This window comes from Macrotis lagotis, chromosome 1, assembly GCF_037893015.1.
Source record: "Macrotis lagotis isolate mMagLag1 chromosome 1, bilby.v1.9.chrom.fasta, whole genome shotgun sequence".
NCBI lineage: Eukaryota > Metazoa > Chordata > Mammalia > Peramelemorphia > Peramelidae > Macrotis > Macrotis lagotis.
In genome coordinates, this window is record NC_133658.1 from 852,647,015 (window position 1) to 852,668,777 (window position 21,763).

Consider the following 21,763-nt stretch of genomic DNA (forward strand, 5'->3'; position numbering starts at 1 on the left):
CTATACATAATTGTGACAGGATAATATTTCTTGCCTTGATAGATGAGAAAGGTAGATGGGAGAATTTGGAACTAAAAATAAAATTGCACTGAAAAAATTTTGCCTATATAACATAGTATCTTAAATGGTCCCAATATTTAAAATGATCAGTCATCAAAAAGCTTCCACTACAAGGCAGCTGGATGATAGTGTATAATACATGTAAATGTACAACATTCTACATGCTAAGGTACTGAAGTAATAAGTCAACCCATCAGTGGAAATTGTGCCTCCCACCTCATCACATCTTAATTCTGATTCATGTTCTCATAAACCTCTCACACTCACCTTGCATTTTGGGGCAAGTGTGACCTTGTTTCCTTGGAGATTTACGATGTGCCAAAATATTAAATTATTTTGATTTTTAGAAATGTACAATTCTTTATCACGGCAGCTAGATGGCAGGGAGTAGGGCACTGGCCCTTAAATTGGGAAGACTCGAGTTCAAATCTGGCTCCAGATAATATTTCACTGAGCAAATTCTACTGCTTTGCAAAAAAAAAAAAAAAGTTTTCTTTTCTCCACTTGTTACTGTGTGGAGCCCACACCTCCAAACATACCTCAGCATTGGCCTCTGATGATATGATGGTGGGTAAAGTGCTACCAACTTCACATGGCAACAAACCATGACAATTTGCACTGAAACAGGCAAAGCTACCTACAACAAATAGCACCTGTTTATAAATACTAGAAAACACTCTCATTTTACAGAGCAGTTAAGACAGGTTAGGCATCACAATAGGGTCTCAAGAATCTTCTAGGCTACATTTCCAGATGGTCACTAGATCTTTTGTAATGACCCTTTTAGAATGGATTCTATAAATTCCAATGAGAACATGAAAGGTCCAAGCATTTTCATTTTTCAAACTATATGAAGATGGTCTTGTCCATTGCAGCTTATTGGTCAGTCTACATTAAACTGGATAAAAAGCAAAATTTTGTTTGTTATGAAAGAGGTCACTCTTGAAATTTCAATCCCTATAATTCTGGGGTACTGTTTCAATAATAATTCAAAAGCAATGATACTTCCTAACTCAAAATGCATTTCCTTCAGTCTTCTCAAATTTCCTTTGAAGTGTCCTGTCTTGGTATAAAGCAATTCACTGTACACTGAGGCCAACAAAAATAGTTTCTATTTATTAAAAGGAGCTGCAGGTTCTAATGTAACAGTTAAAGTGTGACAGGTTCATATTTTAAGATGTCAATTTAATGACAACCCAAATATCCTTCCTCATTACTTAGGAAATAGTTAACTGCTTGGAAAACCAGGAATAACAAACTGTGTAAACTGCATTCTAACTTTTCCGTGTTCCAGTGAAAATTTGCTCTTATTTTTGACAGAAATAAAATAAACTCCAGCAGAGTTTGAAAAAATAAGGGATAAAAATAAAGAGGCAATTTATGAAGTTTTTACTTCTTTATTGAGAAACACTTTTCCAGACTCTGTAAATTGGATACTTTAAATAAAACCAATTCCCGATAAAACCAAAACAAAAATACTGTCAGAAAAGCTCTTTTTTAGAAGAGAAAAATTAAATTAAATTAAATTAAAGGTTAACAGGGTCCAGGCCACACACAAGAAACCTGCAAATTTTGACCACTGAATAACTTCTTAGGTTTTTAAGAATTGACCTTTCAACAAATTGATTTTTCCCAAAGAAAAAACATCCAGAATGGCAACAGCTTGTCTGCCATCTATTGTTCAGTCTGTAGTACCATGAAGAAGTCTCTGCATGTTGAGTGAAAAACATCTAATGAAGGGGCTTAACTTCAGAGTATCCTGCAAATGAAAAAGGATTCCTCAGATTAAATTTAGTATTTTATTTTTCCAATTACACGTAAAAACAATTTTCAACAGCTTTTAAAACCTGAGTTCCAAATTCCCTCCCTTTGTACTCAGCTCATTGACAAAGTAAGCAATTTTAAATAGGCTATACATGTATAGTCAAGTAAAACATTTCCATATTACTCTCAAAAACCATTTTTTAAAGCTTCCCATAAATCCTTATATATCACAATCATTCCAGCGGGTTGGGGTCAAGTCTATTTCACTGCAAGGCAATGTAACAAACTGAAGTCAAAGGAGCTGGTGCTAATCAACAAACCAGACTCCATGCCCAATGAAATGGCTAATTTAGCTTATCTGGTTTTCATGAATTCCATAAAGGATTGCTTAATAAAGGGCAAAATTCTAGGATTTAGAAAAAAATGCAACTTAGAAGTCACCGAAATCCATTCCACTTCTGACAAATTAAGAAACTGTGGTCTAGAAGGAAAATTTTTTTCAAAAGTCAATTCCTTGTTCTTATTACTGTTCAAATTTTAAGAGAGAAGCGAACTCTCAAATTAGTTTTGGTCTTAAAACAACTCTTCCAAAAATCAAAAAACAACTGTACATTCTGCCTTACCCTTTTTAAAAAAAAGGATTCAAAAGCAAATTATCAACAAAGCCAACTTATTTCCAACTAACTACAATATCTAAGGCCAAAGAACATGAAGTAAAAGGGTTAAGAGGGAAACTAGCTTGGAAACTTATAGTATTCCAAATGCTTTATTATTGTCATTTAATGAAAGTGGAAAATCTATTTACCAGTTTTTCTGGTTTAAGAGGTAGCAGCAACTACGGCCACTTTCTGAGCAGCTTCCTTCTTGGCATGATGAGCTTGTAATACGGCAACAGCTTCCTCCACCTGGACCAAGTTATCAATTATTCATCCATTCATTTAACAAGCCCATTTAATTAAATGTTCTATGTGCAAGGAACCAAGGAAAAAACCAATCCCTGCCTTGGAGGCCCTTTACATTTAGCTATAATCCCCACAAGTGTTCTCATTAAACATGATCCATGCCTCAATTCCTGCTTAGAGATCCAGACACATTCATTCAAAGCCAGATCATTTAATTCAGTTAATTCTATTCAACAGACTATTTTTAAAGAGGTATCTATTATGCACAGGAAATTGCACACTCAATTAAAAAATACAATTTGAAAAGGAGTTGTACTTTTCAAAGAACTTAGCAGAGAAGTAAGCAAATTAATTTGAGGAGAAGGAATCACACTGTGAGATGTTTTCTGGAGGTCTAACATTTGAGGTGAGCGCTGAAGGAGGGAGGATCCATTCATTCCTCGTGAGTGGGGGCTGGGTAAGTGTATCTTGTGCAAACACACAAAGGCAGCAGAAAAAATGTCAAAACAGATTGGAAGGTCCAAGGTGAAATGATGTTAACAAATAGTCCAGATGGAAAAAGACTGGGGAGGGCTTGTCTTTATTTGTACAGAACTCAGTTGGGAGGGGTAACAAAAGAAGGAAGATGGGGGTGGCCAGAAAAGCAATGTGAAATGACTGGAACCAAAACCCAAAGTGGAAGGAGCAAATAATGCATAAAGGACAGGCAAGTTGTAGGAAGAAAAAAAAAGAGTTTAATAAGACTAATCGGACACTTCAGACCCTGGAGACTGCTCATTTATGGATGACAGAAGGGAAGGTATTACAGAAGTAAGGAGGAGGACCAAGCAGGACTACAGGCAGTCCAGCGAAGGGGTCCACACCTGAGGACCTTGATTTTCCCCACCACTTATTTATAGGGCAGCTAGGGAGCAAAAACATGCCCTCAAATGAGAATGCAGGTGGGTGCTGCCAAAACTGCCCAAGTCCTCTTTGAAGCTACTCTCTGTTCAGGACAAGACGCCCACAGTGCTGTCTTAAATCACCCTGGGGTTTTCTTCCACCATAGAGGCTACTTTTTTCATGACACAGAAAACCAATCAGCTGCCTTTGGGTGATTCCAGTAATAACCTTCCACAAAATCAGTGACTTACTTTTGACCGAAGGGATTCTGGAGACTCCAGCATGTGCAGCAGTTCTGAATTATCAATCTCTAGCAGCATACCTGTAATCTTCCCCGCTAAATTATTGTGCATGGTTTGAATCAATGGGAACAAACGCTCTCCTACAAAACAAAGTTCACACCCTTTTGGTGTCAAGCCCCAGTTCTGGGCATGGCTGCTCCACTAGGCCAGGCTCCGCTGAGAGCTCCCCCATCCCTTTCCCTCCCCTGCCCACTGCCCACCTCCCTCCAAAGCCATTTGATGTACAGCTCACTCACCCAGCATCTGCTTCTGTTCCTGGGGAGGAGCAGCAGCCAGCATGGAAGCTGTCAAGGGCTCCTGGCCTTGCACGTGGACGGCTGGCTGAGGTGTCTGTGGGTCACAAGAGTTTAAGAGACTCAGCAAAAGCAAGGAGTGGTCCAAGGGGGCAACCAAGAGTAGGCATTGCCAGTCATACCACCAAGTCTCCTTGCACAAAGACCAAAACTTAGTTGGGCTCCAGGTCACTTTTCACATCCCCACAACATGCCAACAGTCAGGCAGCCTTTCCAAATGCAGGAGAAACTCAAGAGCTGACACATCCCCAGGAGTTAGCTTCAGGAAAGAGGTTGCTTTATTACCTGCAAAGGCTGGATAGCTGGATGAGGACTTCGAACATTTGCAGCATATTTGTAAGGAGGAACAGCTCGAGGTGCAGGGGTAGCTACAGAGGGTCTAGGAGATAAATTTTGCACAGCAGTGGGCACCCCTAAAAGAAAGCACCAAAATAAAAGTCCTATTCTGCTGCAAAGAACCAAGAAGCACTTCGTCAATACCACCATGTAAGATAGTTGAATTGCCAACAACCTTGCCTCAGCTGAGCAGGCCTGTATCAACTAAGTGATTCTTTTGTAAACTCAAGATTAGCCCTAAGCATTATCCAAGAAAACAGAATCTCTTTTAAATCACTAAATCCACAATTACTTTAGGTCTAAATTTGATTGAACCTTATATACGTATTTGACCTCATTTCAGAAAAGTCCAGCCCAGTACTGGGGGCTAACTGAGAAGGGGGTTTGGGCAGCTAAGCTGACATGAGCCTGGTTCCTTAACAGTTTGTGAAACCCCTGATGCAAGATTTCAACCGTCCCATCAGAAAAGTGGGGAGGAGAAGCACAAGTAATAGCCCACACTGTAAAGCTGACCAGCAGGCTTTTTTTTAAAGACCAGATTAATAGTTCAGATGCCATGTATTTCCTACTATACCACATTCTAATTTAGCATATCAAGAGACAATGACTACCAGAGTGCTTTGGACAAAGGTGCTAAACACAGAACTCAGGATCATCACTTTAGAATGAAAAGGAACCCAAATGTAAAGGCAATTGTAAGACTTCCACTCCCTTACTGGAGGGGTGGGGGATGTAACGCCAACAGTGGATATTCAGCAGGGTGGAATTCAAACTCATAGGCTCAAAGGCCTAGAGCCAAGAAGGGACCTCAGGTTGTCCTCCTTTACAAGATGAGGGAAATTGACATCGGCACAGTGACTCTATTCAGCTTTTCTAATCAAGACAATCCCGAAAACCTTAAGAACCCAGGATAAAAAATTCTGAGTTCTGAGGGGTATGTTGAAAGTTACTTTTTTCAATTTTTCTTATTTTATTTTGCAACATGGCAATGTTTTACATGACCTTACATGTACAAATAAAATCACATTTGCTTGACTTCTCAAAGGGAATGAAGAGAATGTGGACTCCACATCTTTTTAAAAAATTTATATATATTTTAATTGAGAAATAAATACTGTATAAAGAAAAATACTTTAATACAGAAGAAAGCAAGTCCTTTCTGACAGGACCCAAGTCAGATCAGAAAACCCAGATCCTGACTCTCTCCCTGGTCTCTACAAAAATGAAGGTGGAGTCATCGATTCATTCTCTGACCCAATGTCAAATTCAGCACTTATCCTACTTGAGAACTTTTACTTACCCACTCTCTGAGGTGTAGTAGGGAGACCTCGAGAAGCCTGAGTGTTACTGGCTGGAGTCAGATGGCGAAGAGTTGGGCGTGGCCCAGACTGGCGAATGGTATTTGGCACTCCTTGGAAGCCTAAAGGGAAAAGCAGTATTAAGCATTAAAAGAGAGAGTTCAAGCAATTAGAAACTTGAAGCTATGTCAGTCTTGGGGGTAAAAAATAAAGTAAAAGGAATCATTCTTCCATCCCAATTCTATATTCATATAACTTCTTTCACTTTAAATTTGAAGGACAGGAACTATCTTGATCACTGCAAATAAGGTACCAAATACCCATTCATGTAGTCAATGTATTTTCAGTGAAATATAAAAAAATCTTTTCTTGAACCCTTATTGCTCATTACTTGGATTCTTTATCATATTTCTGATATAAGCAAAATTTGATTTAAGTGGAGATCATCTCTTCACTTCCTCTAGAGCTAATTTTGCACCTGTATTTATAAAGGAGTTTAGTGTGATTATGAGCCTAAAAAAGCATGCTTCTAGGTTAATATATACCAGTGTACTATGACCTTGGTGAACAGAAATTTGCTTTTATAATTTATATTCATTTTTAGTAATATGCTCATTATATCTGTGGAAGTTATTACCAATAAACAAACCTGGCCAAAAAAAAAAGAATTAAGTTTCAAACTCAGTAACAAATGAATGGTTTAATTGCTGGCTCATGAAGCAATCAATTTGAAACCACAAACTACATGAACGAACCACTCATACTATAGTCAGCTTTGGTTAATACAGAACATGTGTAGTCTCCAAGCAGAAAGCAATAAAAAACCTGCCCTCTCAAGCCCTCTGCAATCCTGTTTGTCAATTTACCTTGAGGTCTTCCACCTTGTTGCCATCGTGGATTAGGTCTCATCTGGGCTATTTGATTGGGAGCATAATAAGGAGGTCTATTCTGAGCCTGAATTAAAAAACAACCCACAAAAACACCCTTTTACTGAATGCATTTTTACTTTATACCAGGGTTTGCATGGCCCGGCATACCCACAGGCCAAACATTTACCAGCATTACATCCTATTCTATACACCTGTGCTTTAAGTACCTTAAGAACCTGGAATTTCATCCATCTATGGCCCTCTACCCAAATGCCACAGCTGTGCTTAGATCCTAGTATTAGCAGGTGAAACCTGGTAGAGCTTGCCAAGCTTCAGCATTTCCAGACACCCTGAGCAACTTGGATATCTCTAGATCTGCCAACTCTTCTTAGTACCTTAATCTTCTCAAGTGGCGTAGTCTCATGACTAGCCAGTCTTTTTTTTTTTTTGGCATGAGGCAATGGGTTTAAGTGACTTGCCCAAGGTCACACAGCTAGGTAATATGTGCCTGAAGTCGGTTTTGAACTTGGATCCTCTTGACTTCAAGGCCGTTGCTCTATCCACTAGGCCACCTAGCTGCCCTGTCAGTCTTTCTAAACCTCTAGATCAGGTTGTGTTCAATCTGTATTTTCATACACAGCAACAACAGGAGCAGGTACCTAAAGTGGGCCTCACTCCCTCCCACCAATCCCTCAGGCCTGTAGAACACCAACAGCTGCTGGCAATTCTCTTGGAAACACAGGTCCCCAAGTGTGGCAGAGTTGTAGAGACAAGCCCCAAAGCAAACAGAAGGTAACCTGTCTGGATTTCCTCTGCTTGTATTGTAGCACCACCTGTCCCCAGACAGGCACAAAGCAGCCAAGAATGGGAAAGATGCAGGTGCAGCTCTTTATGCCAAATCACTGGCATAAGTCCTAGAGCTCCTTGTGGTGGGGGTTGCTTGTATTCACCAATGAGTTTTTATGGGTGATTCAAGTCAAAAGAGCTAATAGGTTGGACACCCTCTGCTTTAGATTCCCCTTTTGGAAAGCCCCCTTCCTATAAGATCTACATATACCTGGGGTACTGCTGGCATGAAGTACCCTCCAGGAGTTGGTTGAAACTGGTTGATAATTGTGTTGGCAGGGAGGGCTCTCATTCCTGCGATTCGCTGCATGTACTGGTTGGTCAGATGGGCTTTTCTCTCTTCTTTCCGTTGGGCGAGTGCCACATATAAGGGTTTGGAGCCCACTATGCGCCCATTCATTTCTGTCACAGCTTTAGTCGCCTCATCAGGTGAAGAGAAGCAGACAAAGCCAAACCCTTTACTCCGCCCTTCCTCGAGCATCACCTACGATGAAGGTGAAATGGTAGCAGAACAAAAAGAATAAGATCCAAGCTTTATTTGTAATAAGGCCCAGAAGCATCTCTGGAGACATTAAGCTAAATTCCTTTCCTCAGAATTCACACCATATTAGAAAACAAGATATTTTTCCCAAGTACCTGTCCCTTTTACCACCATCTCCTTCCTGGGTTTTTTTTTTTTTTGTTTATTTCTGACACTACATGCAAGTCCTGGATATTTCTCCACTTTTCCTCACGGGCACATAGAGAATCTCATAAGCATTATACTGGTCAGATAGGACAAGAAGGAAATTTTGGAAAGAGGAAGGGGGGTGGGGGGTGGAGACGAATAAAGGGTCTCTCTGAAAACGAGGGGAAAGCTCCAGATTTTACTGATTTCCAAAGCACATCTGTGAGTCCAATCTAATAGAAGCAATTTGTAGTAATACTCTCTAACTTTGATTTTTATCTTTTGTGGCTAGTCTGCCAGCAGGGGAAGATTCCATGTCCAGGAATAAAAAAAGGTGAACAGCACAAACATTTGTCCAACAAATTGTAACAAAGGAATTATGGGCTAAAATTCTGAATAGAATGTAGCCTATGAATTCAAATTCTTGTCCTTGGTGCCAAGGTCAAAGAAAAGTGGCCATGGACTCCTCTCTGTAACAATCTACTGAAGCCTAGTGACTATATATACTGCATTATGAAAAGGAGTAATACATAATTACAATGATCAAAATTGATTTATAAACAAGTTCCTAGACTTTTTTTTTTCAAGGCAAATGGGGTTAAGTGGCTTGCCCAAGGCCACACAGCTAGGTAATTATTAAGTATCTGAGACCGGATTTGAACCCAGGTACTCCTGACTCCAGGGCCAGTGCTTTATCCACTATGCCACCTAGCCGCCCCAGTTCCTAGACTTCTACTGAAAAACTTTCTGCTATCAGTAAACTTAGACCTTACTTCTAAATTCAAGCCTAGTCTGCTAAATAGAATCACACCTCTCCCACTTCCAGGGGCTACCCTCCCCCACCCCAAGTCATTAGCATTCCTCTGTGACTTCTGGCTTACTACTCCTACTAGTGGCACAATTTATCATAAGGCCTCAAAAGCTTTCAGATTCTTGTCTGTTTTCTATACCCTGAAGACTTAAATTTAAGTTCAAATTTGAACCCAGATCTACCAAATCCAATTGAATTTTTTTTTTTTTTTAGTTTTTGCAAGGCAATGGGGTGAAGTGGTTTGTCCAAGGCCACACAGCTAGGTAATTATTAAGTGTCTGAAGCTGGATTTGAACTCCTGACTCCGGGGTCTTTGCTCTATTCACTGCACCACTTAGCCTCCCCAAAATCCATTGAATTTTACAATGTATTATTATTATGGAGACTTAAAATAAGACTACAATTCATAATGACCATTTCCATAGGCAGAAACAAGAAAAGTAGGGACCAGTTGGGCCTCACTTTCCTCCCTACCCAACCACTCATTGGGCTATAAAACAGTGACACCTGCTGGCAATTCTCCTATAAACATAGGTCCCAAGTGTTGCAGAGTTGTAGAGACAAGCCCCAAGTAAATAGAAGGTAACCTGTCTGGATTTTCTCTGCTTGTACTATTGCACCACCTGTCCCCAGACAGGCACAAAGCAGCCAAGAATGGGAAAGATGCAGGTGCAGCTCTTCATGCCAAACCACTGATATTTCTCAACTAGCTATGGTCATCAGAGGAAGGTAGGCCAGGCCATGGGATGCTGCCCTCCCAAGGTGGGCTTATTTCTCTTCCATTTCTGGCACTAGTACACTTCTTACAAATTGATGTCCTCCAAAGGGCACCTATAGAAGCCATGAGAAAAATTTTCTATTGGGAGATGACAATGGTCAAGGCTGGGGTGGGGTGTGAGGATCAAGGATGGATAGAATGGGGAATCTGTAGCAGAATCTCTTCCCACAACACCTCTTTAGCAAGATGAGGGAAAAGTTCTACCTAGTTTATAGTGTAAAACTAAATGAGGGTGCTTAGGTGGAGAATGGGTAAAATGATTTCCTTTAACATGAAATAAAAGAATAGATTCCTCTGGGGGTCTGATAGAAGTTGAACCCCCTCAAACTTGAATAAAAACTAATATACATAGAGACTAGAGATGACATTAAAAAAAAGTGAAAGGTTTATGAAGCTATATCAGCTCATTTCCAAATCAAAGCAAATGCATCTCTGCTTGCAAAGATTTTGTTATGTAATCCCAATCCTAAAATTCTTCCTTGTGGTTAAGAGTAATCTGAAAAGAATGTGTGTGCGTGTGTGGGGGCAGCTCCAGTTGTCCTTATCTCTCATGCCACAGAACCCAGAGGGCTCAGAAGGAGCAAGCCTGGTGCCTTTTGCTGTCCTCTCATTTAAATCCTTTTTCACTTCCAAGTCATGGTATCACCTCCAGACAAACTAATTTAAAAAGCAATTGAAGCTAAAACTCAAGGAAGTGGCTTCTAAGACATAGATGGAAGGGACCTTAGAGACATCTTGTCCACCTACAGCTGAAGCATGAATCCTCTCTGCTCATTCTTCCCTTGTTTACATCTTACAAGTATGAAGCCTAAACCTGACTTTCCAGATCTTTTCTACCCAGTTCTATTCCCAAAGGGCAAGCAGTTGAGTTTAACGCTGAGCACTAGAACAAAGACCTGCCTGCAGTTTTCTCAAGGCTGCTTCATAGCCACTTAAAAGAAATACCCTGGGTAGGACTCAATCCTTTTGGGTTGGGGGCTAGATAAGTCATCCTTCCTGAGGTTCCTAACTTTCATGAAGATATCTATTTAGCTCCTGATTTAAAATAGCAACAGCAACCAAAAACCTACCTTAGCACTGGTAATCGATCCAAAAGGAGAAAATTCCTTCCGTAATTTTTCGTCATCAATGGTGTCATCCAGGTTCTTAATATAGAGATTCACCCCCTATAGGAAACAGTGTGGATAGCTTGGAATGTTAAAAAATTCCAGTCCTTAGGGTCACATACAAGCATTCATACAAGCATTCCTAAGTATAAAAAGTCTTAACTATTCCCTCAAAAGACAGCTGTCTTTCAAGAGGTTCCAAGGGCAGAAGGGGAAGGGAGAGAGACTTCAAAATATTTTCAATGAATATATGTACAACACTATTCTTAATAAGCTAGAAACAAATTATTTGAAGAAAGGCTGCATATATAATTTGAGCCTAATCCACTCATTGAATCATCAGAAATGAGTAATTCAAAAATAGAAAAATTTGTATATCCTAATAGTTAAAAAAAACAAAACCAGAACCTAGAACATATGCAGTGACTTCTCTACCTGAATCCTCTCCCATCTCTGCTCAGACTATCCTGGCTTCCTCTAAATTCCATCTAAAACACCACCTTCCCCAGGAAAGCCTCTCTAATGTACTTCATTTCCATATGCCTTCTTAAAGAGTTCCCAATTATCCTACATACAAGCTTGTCTATACATGTATTTGCATATTTTCTGCCATTAAATTCCTGAGGGCAAATCTTTTGCCTTTTTCTATATCCCCCCAGCATTTAGCACACTGCTTACTGTTTGATCAGATAAATGAAAACAAAAAGCAAAATATCTTCAAGTTAAAAATACAGAGTAAGCTAATTAATTATAAATTATCTTTTTGGGGTTAAGTGACTTGACCAAGGTTAATTACAAATTATCTAAGTACACATCCCCATTCAGTCAACAAACTGAAAAACAGGACCTAACATTATACATAAATTCCATAGACCTCTCAGGACTGTTTTTTAAATGGAAGTCAATACACAAGCCAATCCCTGGTCTCACCTGATAACGGCTAATTCTCTCCTGTTTTAGCTGCTCAAATTTCCGTTTTAACTCGGCCTGGCGTTCAACTTTTTTCTGTGCCCGGCCTACAAACACCATTTTTCCATTGATATCTTTTCCATTCATTTCTTCAACTGCCTAGGGAAGAAAAGTTAAGTTCTGAGTTAAGTTACTGTAACTTACTCTACTATAAAAGATGATCACTGCTTTGGGAACAAGCCACACACAAACTGTTTTGAGAAATATCCAATGCTACAAAAAAAGCACCTTAAGAATATATTTATGGGGACCCAATGCCGCTCCAGTTCTCTGCGCCAGTGGGGCCACTGCTGGAGTGCTGCATCTCGGGGAGGGGGCCCGGACTGACGGATGGTTGGAGCGGCCACGTGATCGAGGCTAGCCTGTGTCTGGGGCTCCTGCTCCTGGCGCTGTTGTTCCCTGCGCAGGTTTATTCTCAAAAATGGAACTGTGGCACCAAGCATAAACAACACTACAAGGAGGACTACTGTTTTGGTAGTAACTAAACAGTCACATAACAAGACAGCCACTACTACTAAGAGAAGTGGAAATTCCCTGCAGGCAACTGCCAGCCTCTTCCTCCTCTCACTCTCCCTTCTACATCTCTACTATTAAGAGACTCAATCAAGCCAACAGCAAAGCAAGGCTTCCCTAAAACCCATCTTCCTGAACCATCTGAGATGGCTACATCTACTAGTCAGTGTGACACAGAAGGAAACAAAACCAACACTCAGTGTCTTGACCCCACCCACTCTCATTCCACAGCTTTAAATTTATTGACACATTGGTTCCAGAGAAGGTCCCAGGCTAATTTACCACCCATTGAATAAATAATACGAGAAGGTTCTGTATGATTTCATGGGACTGATTGATGTTGGGACTTTTTAAAAAGTTCAGTGTTTAAACCAGTTGGAACTTTCAAGAACAAGACTGAAGAGAGAGATGACATCCACTTACAAGATTAAAGATGCACTAAATATGATCAACAAGAACTCTACTTTGGGAATAAAGGGTCGATTTTTTTGTCTCGATACAGAAAAGGAAAAAAGGTTGTGGAAAAGAGACTTGGTTTTCACTTTGGTTTGTTAGCCATAAAATGATTATATGGTATAAACAGCTTCCCATGTTTCTATTTAAATGGATGGTGGAAGAAGCATCATCAGGCTTTGGGTAGTAAATCCTTCATGTGTTTCAGCAGTACTAATTTAATGCCTATATACTCTAGATAAGTTTTAAAACATTAAGGTATCTATTCTCATAAGAGACAAATTATTTACTCTGGGGCTTTGGATTTGACATAGCATTTAAATTGCTATATCACAAATGACATTTGCCAGTGCAATGATGGATCGGAATCTTCCCACAGTGAAAGCAAAATGAGTAAAATTGGCTTTCCTAATATTCTGTAGAAAACTAGACATTCCCATTATTTCCTCATCTAACAAAATGTTAGATTTCATTAGCTACTTTGATTTCCTTAATTCCAAAGACCTTTGAAGTACAAGACCTCTTGAATAACTTTAAAATGCTGTTTTTTATTTCTGCATTATGTCAACAGTTTTGAAGAGGATCTATTTTGAAGGTTGATTATTTCACAGGATCTTTTATACTATTTCTGTAAATACTTTAAAAAAAAACTTTGTGAATCAGAGTAGCTTATAAGACTTGTCATTCAATATTTTTAGATATAGAACCTGGTATTAAGCCTAAAGTTGGCCTTGTTCAGGGGAAGCAAATAATTTTGCTTTCCTGCTTAAAAAAAAAAAAAACTGCTGCAATGTTGAAACCTTTTAAAGAAATCCTTTTTTCTTTTGTTCATATGGTCACACATTGTTGCTTAGATTTGAGATATCCAATATGACTATAATATTCTGACTTCATAAAAAAGCAATTAAAGTTTGCTATCCTTAGTAGCTAACCCAGGAACTTCCTAATGCAAGAAGCATCACAAGCTACTATGTGTGTGAATGAATACTCCTTTCTGCTCTAATTTGTATGCTGTACTTTGTTTGGGGTTCTTGTATATTGTGTTTGTGTCTTTATGCTTTGATTCATAGTAACTACTCTTGTCATGGAATTGATTTGCCTTGAACACATACTGTAAATAAAAAGTAATAACCCCCCGCCCCCCCGAAAGAATATATTTATGGAATCAATACCCTAGATGAGGGTGAGAACATCTGGCCCAAGGACCCTTTTAGAGGCCTGAAAAAGCCAGCCAAGTCAACCACTGACAAAACTCAAAATTCAACAAAATCATAGGAGTTTTTTAGGGATGAATTGTTTAACCAAATATAGCAGGCTAATTAAGTTGATTAAGGTCTGAGAATGATGTCATAAATATCCAAATGGCTCTTGGCATAAAAAAAAGTTCCCCATCCCAGTCAGATAATAGTTTTTTGAAATTTTAGATAAACTGACCTTGACCCGACTTCCTGATCTGCAGGTGGTGATCCTCCCTTTTAGACCTCAAGTGATTCTTTGTTTTGGCACCTTTCTTAGAATGCCCCACTCACCCTCATTACCTGTGCTTATTCTAAGCTTACCCCTAAACCATAGTGAGTTCCAATGAGGGCAGGGATCTGCCCTATCTAGAGTTTTCAGAATCTTATCATTTAGTCTTTTTATTTAAACAGACAAGCATTTCTTTTAAATTAAAATTTCCTTTTGCATAATCCCTTGCATTTAATCTCACCTTATTGGCATCCTCATGTTTCTCAAAACTCACAAAACCGAAGCCTTTGGATTTTCCACTAGCGTCAGTCATCACTTTCACACTCAGAGTTTTCCCTATGTTAAGGAGAGAATCATTAGCAAAGTAGCCAGTGAAACTTAGCAAATTCAACACAAAGCATTCATGAAGGATACTTTAAATAAAGGCAGCTTTTTGAAGGTGAAAACCACATAAAAATATCACCTTTTATCTATGGAATTGGTTAAAAAAGAGCAAAAATAACGTACAGGACCGCAGAGTTGATTCAAAATATAAACATATCCCTGGACCTAGAAATCCTCTTGACTGGGTCTTTAAATGCCATAAGAAAAAAAGGATGTATTAAATAAGAAAGAGAATACAAAGACAAGGCAAAAACTTCTATGAAGTACTAAAAGTCAAATGACTAGAATTAGTCAGAATCAGAATATAGCTGTACACTAAAGAAAGCCAAACCTCTTCATCGCAGCCAAGCCCTTTGATGCCAACAAATATAGATGGCATACCCCACAATCACACTTACCATATTTGCTGAAAAGTTCCTTCAGTCTTTCATCATCCATGTCATCACCAAAGTTTTTGATGTAAACATTGGTGAATTCCTTTGCTTTAGCACCCAGTTCTGCTTCTCGTTCTTTCCTTGACTTGAATCTACCAACAAACCTAAAAAGTGAAAAAGGAAATCATTCTGCCAGTGGCTAGAGTTCAATTCAGTGGGCTGCTGCCAGGTATCAATCAGTCTGCGCTGGCAGACAAGTCCCAATGACAAGCAAGCCTCAATGCTCCAACTTTTATAGCAAAAAAGGTAAAATCAGGCTCAGAAAAGTCACCAACAGACCACAATTTAACCCATCTGTCACTGGAACTCAAAACCTCTGGTTCTTTGGACAGACCAGCACCATTTATCTATCCTCCCCGCCAACCATCAATATACCCAATCTGATCACAAAGTAGAAATTTTTAGAGACTCGTATCATTCTTAGTCATTTTCTTTCTTTCAAAGATTTTTGCAAGGCAATGGGGTTAAGTGACTTCCCCAAGGCCACACAACTAGGTAATTATTAACTGTCTGAGGCTGGATTTGAATTCAGGTACTCCTGACTCCAGGGCCAGTGCTCTATCCACTGCACCACCTAGTGGCCCCCTCATTCATTTTCAAAGATGAATCAAAAACTGAGGTCCACAAAAGGAAAGTGACTTATCTGATGGTACAGATGTGATTAATGACAAAACAAGTTTCCTAGCTCATTCTACTACACCACAAAGTCACAACTGTAACCACAAACACTTCATTAAAAAACTGTTTACTTTTATACTTCACATATGGGAAACAACCATTTGGGGAACAAGAGAAGAATGTGCCAGTTTTCAGTTCAATTGTAATTGTAGTCTCCACCCCTTTACCCAACCAGGTATGTGTAAAATATGACAGAGATGTTCTATTTGCTTCAATCCCAGTTTGGACCTTTTCCTTTGCATCTGATATGAACATTAGTGTAGTGCGCTTCCCCATCTCCAAGCCCCCTTTGCTTTAACCAGAATGTCTCCACCCTAAAATGACCACTCCAAAATGAGGTCTTTTGTTAGAAGACCAACTCCTACAATACAGGGACTGGTGAACACACTTGATTTGTGAGATTTCAATTAAAAAGGATTCATTGCAACTAGGCCAAAACTCTTCTTAGAATGAAAAGGCCAAGAGCCATGATGTGGAAACAGCCTGAGCTTACAGAAAAAAGCGTTATCATTTTCATTAAAAAACAAGAATCTGTTTAAAATACACATTATTGTGTAGTTAAAAGTGACCCAAATGGTCCAAGCCATCAACATAATAAACCCAATTCAGAGTGAGCTCAGGGCCCTCATCTAGCCATCCTCTCATTTTCAGGAGAGGAGAGGCCTACTGATCCCTGTAAGGGAGAGGTAGCAGGCTAAGGCTTGGGCAGGGAGCCCGCCTTGTGCAGGCCACGGCTTGGGCAGGGAGACTCACCAGCCCTGTAGTAGTGGAGAGGTAGGAGGCCACGGCTTGGGCCGAGAGCAACAGTAGCCTTGTGTGTCCCTGTTAATACTGAGATGCACCACGGTTCATGCGATGGTTGTTGCTTCTGGCTGTGACACTCACACTTTGCGGTCGTTGAGAAGCATGCCGTTCATCTTCTCGATGGCCCTATCTGCAGCATCCTGGGTCTCAAAGTGCACAAATGCGTAGCCTTTAGAACCATTTTCGTCACACACCACCTAAAAAACACAGGTGCCAAAAAAGTTAATGTTAATGTGAATTACGACAGTAAGTCACCTGTGGCCAGGTCTAAGGGCTTACAATTTGAGGGTACAGGGATGGAGAAAGTGACAAGGAGTTGGTACTGGAGCTATGCCATGAAAGGGAGTGTGGGAAAAGGCAACAATTCAGTTGATGGGACTAATGTGCAAAAACAGCTATTATATAATATTAATATAATTAATATAATAATATAATATTACATATATATGGATTAAGATGAGGCCGGATCAGCAGTCAAGATCTACAGTGTTAAGTGGCCTTAACTGTCAAGTGAAGTGTTTGAATTTTATTCAGAAGGCAATTGGTATAAAGAGTGGACCATCCCAGGGCTGTATTAGATTATCTGAGAAGCCATGTGAAGAACTGAGTAGAAAGAGAGAAGCCAGAGGCAGGGAGAAGCTGGGAGGATCTGAAGGGCTGAAGTACAGAGGTAGCTTTTGGGGAGTGGAAAATGGGCCAGATTGCCAAAAGGAAGCTTTGGCAGCTGACGTGGGGATGTACAGAGAAGAAAGATCTCCAAGATCACGATCCTAAGAATCCAGAGAATGAAAATGCTTCTTTTATTGGACATTTCTTAAGTTCTAAATAAAAATAATACTAAAGTTAGGGAGAAGACCCAAAACTGAAAGGAGGCCTGGAGAGAAAAGATACAGAGTTGCCAGGAAGATACATCCAGTACTTAATCCTTCTCTTCGGATCCATCTAACTGCAAAATCATTATCATTTCCCTCAGTTTAGACGAGGACAAGAATACATGGCCTCTGACTCCCAGGTGCAGGTCTACTGCCCCACCACTGGGTTTTTATAAAAATTAAAGTAAACATCACTTTTGGCATTGAAATAACCACAACTTACCTTGCAGGACAAGATGTTTCCAAATGCTGAAAAGGTGTCATAAAGTGCCTTATTGTCTATGGATTTATCCAGATTTTTAATGAAAACATTCCCAACTCCTGATTTCCTCAATGAGGGATCCCGCTGAGACCACATGATACGGATGGGTTTGCCTTTAATTACATCAAAGTTCATGGTATCCAGGGCACGTTCAGCTAAAGGAAGAGAGGATGGCCAAGAAGTGAGGTGGCTAGTGAAAAACATGGCTATCAAGTCCCTTTTGGAAGGTCACAACTAATTTATAGGGTCAAGGTTCTTGATTCTATGAAGGGGTCCCCTAGGCTTCAGAATGCTAAGAGGGTCCAGGAAAAACAACCCTGTTCAAAAATATCCTTGCAAAAAAAAAAATTTTTTAAATATCCTTGCTAATTTTATTGCCCATTTTTCTGTAAAGGCACTTCAGAAATCTCACTGGATCACCTGCTTTTCCAGACAAATATCAAAAAGATTAAAAAATGTGAGTGATGAATCTAATCCTGCTTCTTTCCCTTACAGATGAATTCATACTAGGTACTCTTGAGGTTCCTTCTACCTTCATGTCACGAATAATGAAAAGAAGCTTCAGGATCCCTCACATTTCTGAAGTCTCTTTCAGGCTTAGACTCATTGCTTAGGAAAGACTCCTGCCTCCCTAGCTCTGTGACCCTGGGCCAGTCAAAATGGCCTCAACCTTGTTTCCTCATCTGCAGAGGGCACCTACCTCCCACATAGGCCTAAGGATTGAGTGAGATAGTCTGAAAATTACTTGATCAATCTCCCAGCTCAGACCTGTTCAGCTTTGTGCAGCCCTGCTGGGGTTGCTTCATTCTTTTACTCTCTTTAGTCCTAGGCAGCTAAGTTTAAAGTTGCAGAGGCACTGACTTGCATTGGTCAAGTTTCATCCTCTGGAATACCCATGCTAAAAATGCTTTCAAATGATAGACAACTCTCCAAAAGAACCTCTAATAGGATGGGCAACAAAATCCAATTAGGGTCTTCCCCATTGAAAAGTGGAGTTCGTTTCTGCCAAAAGACTGAGACAAGGGGCGGCTAGGTGGTGCAGTAGACAAAGCACTGGCCTTGGAGTCAGGAGTACCTGAGTTCAAATCTGGCCTCAGACACTTATTACTTAGCTGTGTGTGGCCTTGGGCAAGGCACTTAACCCCATTTGCCTTGCAAAAACCTAAAAAAACAAAACAACAACAACCAAAAAAAAAGACTGAGACAAGAGACAGACACATAGGCTGATGCTGGACCCAAATCCCCAGTTGGACTATGAGCCAGATATTAGACTGAAAAAAAAAATCATATTCATTCTGTACATTTTAGAAAAAATACATCCCAAAATGCATCACTAAGGAGAACAGGGTGAAGGCCCTAGAGATGACATGCAGACTTAGTTAATGCCTGGGGGAAATCACTTCTGTCTCTCAGGAGGAGACAAGTCTTGTATTGGGAACTGTAGAAGGCATAAGCACAAGCCTGGAATACAATCAACAAAATGACTCCCCCCCCTTCTCTAGGCAAAAAGGGGGACAAAGAGGGGTGGGCTCTTTTTGATTCCGGTTTGACAGCCTGGAGTGGTTTCCAGAACTAGTTCCAGTTCGACTCCTACTATCCCCATTCAATGGGTTCTTCACAGGATCGAGTGTATTTCAGAGATTGAAAATTTCCAGCTGAGATTTCCAATCAGAGACACCAAAGGAATCAGAATCCAAAATTCTAGTTTTGGTTGTTTCAGTTTCTGTCATCAGAAAACACAGCAGAAAGGGCACATTTCCAGTTCTAGAAGCCCCTAAACAAACAGTGGGTGTGCTTATAAGTGGCCCTAAAAGTGTCAACACCACAGCCTAAAAATGTTACTAAATTCAGAATGGACTATACCCACTTCCAATCACATATGGAGCTAAGGAAAATTTCTGACACCTGCTAAGGAGAGTTATATCCTCTACCCAATGCTTACAAACCCCTGTGGGTTCCATTTATGTTAGAGTGAGCTAGGAACAAATAGAAAACTGGAAATAAAAATGAGTGCAGGAGAGGCAGGAATTTAGTCCTGAAGCTCTATTGTATATTTATGTTTAATAATAAAATTCATATTATCACGTAGGCAACCAACATAATTGGCAGCAAGGGATTTCATTTCAATGATATGAATCAATAATTTTGAAAACCCTAATTTCAAGAAGGCACTTCTAAAGACTACTCAGTCCGAGTGGGCAGCAGCATTTATTTATAGCAAGCAGGACCTGCTCAAGTATGCCTTGGCAAAGGCACAAACCAATAGCTTCTGTGATCTGCAACTGAACAGTACTTTTGTTCAAAGGTGACAGGCAGTCTGCAGCTAACACATGTACCAAAGCATTATTTCCCCTGAAAAGGCCATGTTTAGCCTCTTAGCGCTACTTCCCCCAGTCTTTTGTGCTCTTACTGGTAGGGGTCAAAGTCATACGGTGCTCAAAAAAAGGGGAAAAAAAAGGCTACATGTCATTACTGATTAGAGCCCTAAAGGAGAAGGCAAAAGCCTGGGTTCTGGTTCTGACCTTGAATAGTAACAAGCTCAGGCCTCAGTCTCCCAATCTGCTAGCTGGGGAGGCTCAGTATCTGAGGGGCCTGCTTTCTTGTGGCCAAGGGGCCCAATACCGATTTATAGACTTCCTGGGCCGCAGTTTTAAAGCAGTTGCTCCAACACGTTTGGCTTTGTATCATTTCTAACACAACTTTTACACTGTTAGGAACTAGGTCACCGGGTCCAAAGCTGCCATTTACAGACACAACATCCTCTCCAAGCGGCTTTTCCCTACACATTCCTTGGATGGCCCACGGAGGATATACTTTTCTTAAAGCTCAGTTTGGGGGAAACTGAGACGCGGAGGTTAAGCTAGCAAGAGGCCGAGCCTGCGGGTGCTGCTGCCGCCCAGCATGGGGCCCCGAGGGCGGGTCCAGTCCGGTCCCGGCCGAGGGCCGAGGGCCGCCGCGCCCCCACCGCCGCAAGACCGCTAATGGTGCCCAAGCGGGCACACGTGTGCCGGGGCCCACCGAGATGCGGACGGAAATTTTAATCAGCAAAATGGCTGCACCTTCTCTTCCCCTCGGCCACGAGCCGCCGCCGGCGTGGCCCGCTCGGAGCCGGAGCCGGAGCCGGGCCCGGGCGGCAGGTGCCCGGGGGCGCGCGGCGGCAGGCAGCTGGCTCGGGTCCGCGTCACAGGTGGGGCCGGCCCGGCCCCGGCCCCGGCCCCGGCCCTCCCCCCGGCCCCGGCCCCGGCCCCGGCCCTCCCCGGCCCGCACTCACCGTCCGCCGGCTGCTGGAAGTTGACGTAGGCGTAGCCCAGCGAGCGGCGGGTGATCATGTCCCTGCACACGCGGATGGACAGCACGGGCCCGGCCGGGCTGAACTTCTCGTACAGCATGGCCTCGGTCACGTCCGAGTGCAGGTCCCCCACGTACAGGGAGGCCATGGGGTAGCTGCTGGCCGCGGAGTTCATCTCCCCGCCCCCCAACACCCCGAGCGCCGCCAGGGGGACGCCTCGGCGGGGCCGCGGCGGGCGCGGGCCGGGCGCGGGGCCTCCGGGAGCGGGCGCCGCCGCGGCGCGCTCAGGGCCGCATGGCGCGGGCCCGGGCTCCGCTCCGCTGCGCGCCGCTCCGCGCCCCCTGCCCCCGCGCGGCCGTGGGCCAGGCACCGGCGCCCGGGTCAAGGGCACGTGGGGGCCGGCCACGTGGGGGCCCGGCCGGGCGACACGCGGGGCCGCACACGTGGGCGCCCGCCGCGGACGGGCCGGCGCGCGGGGGCGGGGGCCGGGCCGGGGGGCGGGGCGGGCTCGCGCGGGGCCTCACGCGGGCGGGGGCGCGGGGAGGCGGCGCAGCGCCGAGCCGCGGGGCCGGAGCCGGCAGAGGCAGCGAGAGGCCGCCGGCGGGCCGCCGCGCCCCATTTATACCCCCGCCCGCGGCGCCGCCGGTCAAAGGGCACGGCGCGCCCGGCCCGCGCCCGCCCCGCCCCGCCCCGCCCCGCGCCCGCCCCGCCCCGCCGGCCCAGA

At 42.3% G+C, this 21,763-nt stretch overlaps 1 protein-coding gene and 2 non-coding genes across 3 annotated transcripts; all 3 read right to left on the reverse strand.

Moving 5' to 3' along the window:
- Nucleotides 1-1,437: 1,437 nt before the first annotated feature.
- PABPC4 (poly(A) binding protein cytoplasmic 4) lies at nt 1,438-21,284 on the reverse strand. Its single transcript, XM_074217618.1, has 15 exons — nt 21,022-21,284; nt 17,712-17,905; nt 16,698-16,813; nt 15,099-15,238; nt 14,558-14,652; nt 11,845-11,982; nt 10,879-10,974; nt 7,764-8,036; nt 6,704-6,791; nt 5,840-5,959; nt 4,489-4,616; nt 4,147-4,240; nt 3,860-3,990; nt 2,630-2,729; nt 1,438-1,819 (listed from the first exon to the last, which is right to left on the reverse strand). Exons 1-14 carry the CDS (start codon nt 21,212-21,214, stop codon nt 2,643-2,645), a joined length of 1,893 nt encoding a protein of 630 aa, XP_074073719.1. The 5' UTR covers nt 21,215-21,284; the 3' UTR covers nt 1,438-1,819; nt 2,630-2,642.
- On the reverse strand, nt 7,455-7,589 carry LOC141510712 (small nucleolar RNA SNORA55). The gene has a single exon (XR_012475134.1). It is a non-coding gene; the product is annotated as a small nucleolar RNA SNORA55 (small nucleolar RNA).
- LOC141510713 (small nucleolar RNA SNORA55) lies at nt 9,570-9,703 on the reverse strand. Its single transcript, XR_012475135.1, has one exon. It is a non-coding gene; the product is annotated as a small nucleolar RNA SNORA55 (small nucleolar RNA).
- Nucleotides 21,285-21,763: the final 479 nt, after the last annotated feature.

Coding starts and splice junctions, on each gene's coding strand:
- PABPC4 (XM_074217618.1), bottom strand. CDS start 21,214: ATGAACTCCGCGGCCAGCAGCTACCCCATGGCCTCCCTGTACGTGGGG. Junction 14,653..15,098: donor GGAACTTTTCAGCAAATATG/GTAAGTGTGATT, acceptor TCCTTAACATAG/GGAAAACTCTGAGTGTGAAA. Junction 6,792..7,763: donor TCATGCCAGCAGTACCCCAG/GTATATGTAGAT, acceptor TTTTTAATTCAG/GCTCAGAATAGACCTCCTTA.